Genomic DNA, 8528 nt, shown 5'->3' with positions numbered 1-8528 from the left:
CCCATAAATTTTCCAGACGTGTATGCCCATATTTTTCCCTTGTGGTCCCCAAACACACAAATTTACAAGGGACTGCCCTCTTCTTTCCCTCATGGGTGCCAAATGCCATGACCCACATGTTACCTATATTGTTTCTCGATATATCACCCTTGCGGGACCCATTCCATATGGTGTAGCCCATACAGGCCCCATAAGGGTTATGTGTGGTATGGGCCTGCCCACATGGCCCAGATATTTCACATAAGAGCCCCACAAACTATGCTACCTGGGTATATATATATATATATATATATATATATATATATATATGGCTCTGCTCGTAATCACTCACATCTTCATCAACAATGGTGCAAACTAATTTATTCGTAATTTTGTAAATATTATCAGCCGGTCAGTAGATCTGGTGACATCTCCAAAAATAGGGTGTTTACAGCTTAAGTTCAAAGGTTACATAGGGGTCATTAAATATCATTTTACAAATGACTTAGCACAGTCTTGTCCTTTGCTTATATGCTTTGGCATAAGGCAAAGTCATTATGTTACGGAGAGATTTAGGGTCAAAGGTCATTAAGGGGTTATTACTTTTATGTTTTTCTGTCAACATTTCAAAACGCTACTAGTTCCAGACGGTTGGGTAGATTTCTAATCAAAATTAGTAGAACAACTGATCTGTACTATTATATCTAAATTTGTAATTGGCTGATTTCAGTGAAGCCACCATTACTAAATGCTAAATTATTAGAATGTACACAGAGTACAATATAGATTTCACTTCAGAAATGGACAAGACCATAAAATACGTTTATCTTTTATTTAGGCATCATCAGGTACTCGAGCCTCTAACATCGATTTGTTACCGACCACATCGACCCCATCCATCCTGTCATTCATTTTACTATAAAACCTGATAACAATACAAAATATTTTTGGAGTGGCATTCACATTATTAGTGGTGTATCTAGAAATCTTGATTGGTGGGGGTGGGGTGCTGTTGGCTGTTGGAGGGCGCGAAGGGGGACGGGCTCGATGGTCATTTGAGGGGCGCTACTTTGCAAAATATGGTGATTTTAGGTGATTTTTAACTACTTGACCGTGATTTTTTTGGGGGGGGGGGGGGGGGGGGCGACTGAGGGNNNGGGGGGGGTGGGGGCGACTGAGGGAGCGCGAGTATTTTTTTTGGATTGCGCCCCTCCCCCGCGCCTACCCCTACATACGCCACTGCACACTATTTCTAAGATATAATCGATAAAGATTAAGTTGTTTTCTTCACCCATGATTAGTAATACTAATTTACAGTGTTACATCATTATATTACAAACTCTATTGGTGGACAAACAGAACGGTTATTTCGATATTTTAAAAAATGTTGTGTTTTTGCTTATCTGATATATTGACCTACAATACACAGAGGCAGATTCATTACTAAATGGAGTGACGGTCCACACCTTGTTGATAGCATCAATTGAATGCAAAAAAAATCACATTATTGACAAAGGCATGATGTAGAGGCCTACGTACATATGTCGAACGAAATAGGCTAAAAAGGGAGGTGACATGCTGTCCTATGTTTTATTAACATCATATCCCATACACGCTATCTGTGAAATAATTATGAAGTAGTTTATTGTAATTAGCCAACTTATGTATAATAATAATAATAATAATAATAATAATAATAATAATAACAATAATGATAATAAAGTGATAACAAGTTTATTTAATAAAGCACAAACAATATCCATTACAAATTTTCACAGGCGATCGATATACATATTTCAAATACAGAAGTGATGCTTTGCCCTACCTGACGTGATATCGTACCGAATACTCAGTACGTCCCCAAATACTAGCGAAACAAATTCGCAAGTGATTCGGGTGGGAATCGAACCCACGACCTCAAGGTATCTAGCTTGATGTCTCAATCACTAGACCACCGAGCTTGCGCTTGGTGACGAGTGATGAATCCGATCCCCTAGTAGCAGCGGGTACTGCAAGTGCTATAAAGATATGAAGTTGCGTCAGGAAATAATCATAGGAGTGATGTTTTGCCCTACCTGACGTGATATCGTACCGAATACTCGTAAGTCCCCAAATACTAGCGAAAAAAATTCACAAGTGACTCGGGTGGGAATCGAACCCACGACCTCCAGGTATCTAGCCTGATGTCTTAACCACTAGACCACCGAGCTTCCGCTTGGTGACGAGTGATGAATCCGATCCCCTAGTAGCAGCGGGTACTGCAAGTGCTTTAAAGACATGAAGTTGCGTCAGGAAATAATCATAGGAGTGATGTTTTGCCCTACCTGACGTGATATCGTACCGAATACTCAGTACGTCCCCAAATACTAGCGAAAAAAATGCGCAAGTGATTCGGGTGGGAATCGAACCCACGACCTCCAGGTATCTAGCCTGATGTCTTAACCACTAGACCACCGAGCTTGCGTTTGGTGACGAGTGATGAATCCGATCCCTAGTAGCAGCGGATACTGCAAGTGCTACAAAAATATGAAGTTGCGTCAGGAAATAATCATAGGAGTGATGTTTTGCCCTACCTGACGTGATATCGTACCGAATACTCAGTACGTCCCCAATATAAAATACAGAAATTTACAAGAAATCGATACGCACTATATAATAACAATTAGAAGTTAAAAGGACATTAAAAAGCATCGTAATTCAATTTAACACATCAAAACTTACAGTGAATAAATGACAACATACTAAGATTTAAAAATAAACGCGACATGAAAGAACAATGTAAATTAATATTAATCTTTTCTTTAATAGCTGTATCATTATGAAGAAAGAGAAATAAAAGTTACGTGAATTGAATTGAATACATGACGACCTCGAAAATGAAGCAGAGAATAAAAGTCATACCACAATTCAATTTAACACATCAAAACCTACAGTGAATGACAACATACTAAGATTTAAAAATAGACGCGACATGAAAAAACAATGTAAATTGATATTTGTCTTCTTTAAAAGCTGTACATATATGAAAAAAGAGAAATAAATGTTACATTGAATTGAATTGAATACATGACGACCTCGAAAATGAAGCAAATAATAAAGGTCATATAACGCTAGTACAATATTAGATTACATACTGGATTTCATACTAGTTTCTCAAAGTGTATATAGCATCACTAATGAACTTATTATTGATGAATTGTGTATATATCACCTTGGAAGTGATCATAACATGATGTTATTAGAATTAGTATACAATAAATTAGAAACAAAAAGTAATATTAATAAGCAAGAAAAAAATACTATTAATAAAATAACTTGGAACATAAATAAAGACACCGATTGGGCACCATTTCAGAAAGAAATTGAATACAAGTTTAAAAACTGGGATCCCTCTTCCTTAAATGCCAATGAAGTATGGGAATTTTGGAAAAACAACGTTATTGCTTCCGCTGAAAATTCGATAGGTCACAAAAACAACGATAGAAAATGCAAAACATGGTATGATGAAGAAATTGAATATTGTATTGGTAAGAGAAAGGATGCTTGTAGATTACATCGACAATATTGTAAATTACAGGGTAGTGAGTCTTACAATCAAGAAGAATGTGACTCATTGTGGAAAGATTATCAAGAGATACGTAAACAATGCAAAGCCTTAATTAAACAAAAGATCTTACAAAAGAAAGTAGATAAATGCTCTGAAATTATGAATAGAGGAGGGGCCCAATGCAAAGATTTCTGGTCAGAATTAAAAGGAAAACCTTTTACTAAAACTAACTGTACTAATTCTATCTTTATTCCCGGCACAAATAATACTGTATCAGATAAAAATACAATTAGAAATACATTGAAATCCTACTTTAGTAGTATTAGCAATTATACATGTAACACTAGTGAGAATTTTAGTTACAATGATTCATAATTTAGTACTAACTCTAATATTAACATAAATGCACCTATAATAGAAGACTTTATATTTTCCTGTGAAGATATAAAAAATGTTGTACTTAACTGTAAAACTAACAAGAGCCCTGGTTTAGATTGTATTACAAACGAAATAATGAAAATGGCAGTGATGAAATTATATTTTCCTTATATAAATTATTTAAAAGATTATCAATCTTGGAAACAATACCCAATGAATAGAGTATTGGAAAAATCATTCCAATATATAAAAAAGTGACTGTAGAGATTTAAATAACTACAGGGGTATAACTCTAAACTCTTCAGTTTCAAAGGTATATAATAAACTTATCTCCCAAACTGTGTCAAACTTTCTTGAAGAAAATGATTTACTATCAGAGGTACAAGGGGGATTCCGCAAAGACAGAAGGTGTGAAGATCACATTTTTATACTTAAGAGTATTATTGCTTGTAGACAAGCGGAAAATAAAAAAACATACCTTGCTTTTATGGACTTTAGGAAGGCTTTTGACACCGTTTGGAAAGAAGGTCTCTTTTTATGCATTAAACAATATAGGCATTAAAGGTAAACTATTGAACATTATTAAAAACTTATATAAAGATGATGTAAAAGGAAAGGTTTCATTTGGTGACCATGAAACAGATGTTTTTAATATTGACGAAAGTGTAAAACAAGGTTGCCCACTATCTCCAATTCTATTCACCATATACATTAATGAGCTCAATAAAATTATTAAGGAAAGAGGTTTAGGTATAAATATTTTTGATGTAAAAATCGGCAGTTTATTCTGGGCAGACGATATTATTTTAATTGGAGATAGTGAGCAAGATTTAGAATTACTTTTGAATGCGGCAAATAATTTTGCTACAAAATGGAAAATGATTTTTAATTTTGATAAGTCCAATGTCATTGTAACTGGGCAACGCTTTAATATATATAGGAAATGGCCAATTGGTAATAATTTCATTAATGAAGCTAATAATTATAAATATTTGGGAATGTTTATATCTAGAAAAATAAAAGATACCTGTCACATAGATGAAATAGTTAAAAAGGGAAATAGAGTAATATCGTATATAAAATCTATTATTAATGGACAGGAAGATTTTAACAGAATATATTATGGGGATATTCTTTGGAAAGCGATTGGAATACCAACTATAAATTATGCAAGCAGTATATGGTTTTGCAATAACAAAACATCTATTGACAAAATTGAAAATTTACAATATCAAATGGCCAGATACCTATTAAAAGCACCCAGATATGTCGCAAAGGAAGCCTTATATGGTGAACTTGGCTGGCAAACAATTGAATCTATTCAATCAGAAAGATTATTAACTTACTTTTATAGACTAAAATTATGGAAGAACACCGCTGGCCAAGATTATTATTTAGGGCTCTCTTTACGCTTAAAGAAAAACTGAGTTGGAAATGGCTTCAAAATATTGAATACATTTTAAATAAATTTGATCTACAAATGTTCTTTAACATTGACTATTGTACAAAATGGCTTAATGGCTTCAAAGAAAAAAATATTAAAAAAGATAACATAAGTTGGTATAACAATGATTTAAGTAAATCATCCTTAAAACATTACATAAGATACAAAAGTGAACCTAAAATGGAAAAGTATTTATTAGAAAAGTGTAACTTTCATGCTTCAAGTTTAAAATTTAAAGCTCGTTCTAACTCACTACCTCTTGAAGGAAGAAAGGAATCCTGGTCGACTCAAAATGTAGGCTTATGCTTATTATGTGACTGCGTGACAAAGGAAACCATCAATCATTTTGTATTTGATTGTACCAGATTAGAGAACATTAGAACTTTAATATTTGACCAACTTAAAGAGGAGTTATACAAAAAGGATTTACATATATTTTAGGAATTATTCACATCAAGCTCCCCTGAACTTAAATACCATCTTTTGTTTGATGATTTAGAAATCCATTACGAATATCAAATTTTAACAACAAATTATATAAACCCTATTAATTAAACTATTGCGAGTAAAGTTTTAGATAATTATTGTAAATTACTTTTAACGATGGCATGGAAAGAACGAAATGATATATATAATACTTTTCTATTGCAAGACTAATATGTCTGGTTTTAATGTTATTGAATAATTTAATTTACAATATTTACTCTGTTATATGTATATATGTATATGTATGTGTTTGTGTATGTATGTGTACATGTATGTATGTATGTGTGAATATGTGTGTGGGAGGGGTGTGTGTATATGTGTGCGTCTATGCATGTATGTATTGTGTGTGTATGTATGTATGTATGTATATGTAAGCATGTGTATGTGTGTGTGTATACATATATATATATATATATATAAATGTATATGTATACTGTATATATATATATATATGTATATGTGTATATATATATGTGTATATATATGTTTGTGTGTATGTGTATATGTATGTGTGTATAAGTGATGTATTAACCAACTTACTTATATTATTAGTATTAGTATTTATTTTTATCTCTATTACTATTTTTGTAAACCCTTTTTTTATTTATATTTCGTTCTACCGCAGTATTTTCTTACTACATTTTATCACAGTAATTAAGTTTTTACTGATTTTGTTATTGTTGCACGTCTTTACGGCTGTGCCTCTGTTATAAAAGAGAAGCAATAAAGTTACTTACAGGTGTCCATCCAAGCCCACTTTTGTGACAGGGATTTCAACGGTGTTTATGAGCTTTGGTTTTGAACATAGAGCCACAAAAAAAGTTGTATTTATATGGAGGGTGCCTTAATTAGAGAGAGACTTGCATAATATAAATGCTTCAATTTTTAATAGCATGAACGACAATTATTGTCACTTTACAGTACATGTTTCCTAGTTGATTAACTGCAAAGTTTTGTGTACACCAGTCGCTCGCATCTTGAAGAAACTCTGTGTGATACTGCCCTGGCAAATATACTAGGTGCCCAAGGAGTGTACGCAGGTATTCTAGAAAAAGAAAAAACAAAAACAAAAAAACATGAATTTGCTTGAATTTATTTTCTTTCGATATTAAGTTTTTGTATTGGACGTTCGAAAAAATATATTCTGTAAAAAGGGTTTGTTATGTATAATATATACCTATATTGAATAATTAAATAAATTTGTAGCAATCTATGCCGTAGAAAAAGCAGCAACTTAGAGCAATGTTATAATACCTTTTATTTCATCTTGACCTGAAATTTCGAGATTATCACATGGCGTATTTGACGTTCCACTAAGCACTTCAAAACCTACAGATTCCAACAATTTCCGGGTGTCATCCAGGTCGAACTGATTGTACATTCTATGAACGTAACCCTATAAAGTAAATAGGACTATGATTTTAACAAACAGTAACACATGTTAATTAGTTTAATTAGTTAAGTATGTTAAGTAGGTATTTAGAATTGTAGTAAATCATTTACAAACCTCAAGGTATTTGTTCCATTTACTGTGATGTTTCAAAAAATAAGGAAGTTCATCTTGGTTTTGGCCTAGCATTTGATGCAACGGTCCACAGAACAAGAGAAAACACTCCCCGCCTATTGTTAGGCAATCGTAAATGTTGCGCATTGCACTAACTTTATCCTCTACCCAGTGTAAAGCATGGACTGAAACAACTTTATCAAATGTACCATTCCACTTGGGAAAATTTTCGGCGAAGTTTTTAGCGTCTGCAACTTCATACGTCAAGTTTGAGCGTTGATACTTTTGTCTGGCAACGTCGATCATATCTTTTGAAATATCAATACCTTGATGAAGAGAGAGAGAATTGTAATAGCTAAGAACAAGTCATATAACATTAACATAACATCTAGTTTGTTCAGATGTGAGCGTTAATTTAGGGCATTCGGAGCCACAATCAAAGTTAAGAAAATGGTTGCTGAATCTGAAATCCAGTATGATAGTCATCCCCAGGATTGACCGGGGAACTCCAAGATTTGCTCGACTATGTGCATACGGTTGTTGAATAAAAATAATTCAATTTTGCATTAGCTAAAGTTTAAAACATACTTCACTATGACGAACATGGCCAAAGTTATTTCTCATATATATATATATATATATACAGTAAAAAGACAGCAATAAAAAGCAGTTTTGAGTTGTAGACATATTAGGAAGCGATATATTAAATTTATTCAATTACAATTATTATTATTATTATTGATTCCTGTGTTATTCTCAGTGGAGGAACACAGGAGTATGTAAATACAGACATTACCGATTCATTTTATATACACACCAACATTTCATATTTTTTCATATTTTTCTCGACTATTCTACTGACATTTGATGCTGAACTGAATTTGCACTTCTGCCCATCGGGGTTAGGGAGGCGTATGAATATATCTCACTGTTAGGCGGTCAGCCTTGAAATTGTGATGATCATCCCATGTGGGGAGTGGAGAACGACAGAGAGACTGAGTATTATGATTCGTTGTAATTGGTGTCGTTAGCATGGTTCACGTCGAACTTTTATCTAGATATACAACCACTTAACTAGTTAAAAGTTCGACGTGATAACCACTCAATTATAGCTAGATAAAGGAATTAAGTCACTTAAGTGACTTAACTTTACTAGAATAATGGTAAATTAACTTGCTTAACGGTAAAGT

General features: G+C 33.2%; 1 protein-coding gene and 2 non-coding genes across 3 annotated transcripts in view; all 3 read right to left on the bottom strand.

Moving 5' to 3' along the window:
- Positions 1-2116: 2116 nt before the first annotated feature.
- Trnas-aga lies at positions 2117-2189 on the bottom strand. Its single transcript has one exon. It is a non-coding gene; the product is annotated as a tRNA-Ser (tRNA).
- Positions 2190-2366: 177 nt separating this feature from the next.
- Trnas-aga lies at positions 2367-2439 on the bottom strand. Its single transcript has one exon. It is a non-coding gene; the product is annotated as a tRNA-Ser (tRNA).
- Positions 2440-6449: 4010 nt separating this feature from the next.
- LOC117113380 (juvenile hormone acid O-methyltransferase-like) overlaps positions 6450-8528 on the bottom strand; it is a 4178-nt gene continuing 2099 nt past the window's right edge. The window contains exons 2-4 of the mRNA XM_033256687.1: positions 7342-7664; positions 7089-7230; positions 6450-6879 (exon numbers count right to left, since the gene is read on the bottom strand). Coding sequence (XP_033112578.1) covers positions 6713-6879; positions 7089-7230; positions 7342-7644 — 612 coding nt within the window. The 5' untranslated portion in view covers positions 7645-7664 and the 3' untranslated portion in view covers positions 6450-6712. The remainder of the gene's footprint in view (positions 6880-7088; positions 7231-7341; positions 7665-8528) is intronic.

Source organism: Anneissia japonica, unplaced genomic scaffold, assembly GCF_011630105.1.
Source record: "Anneissia japonica isolate Jap-2015-1 unplaced genomic scaffold, ASM1163010v1 scaffold23495_len113985_cov154, whole genome shotgun sequence".
NCBI classification, from domain to species: domain Eukaryota; kingdom Metazoa; phylum Echinodermata; class Crinoidea; order Comatulida; family Comatulidae; genus Anneissia; species Anneissia japonica.
Note: the sequence above shows the minus strand (reverse complement) of the source record. Positions and strands in the feature narration are given on the sequence as shown.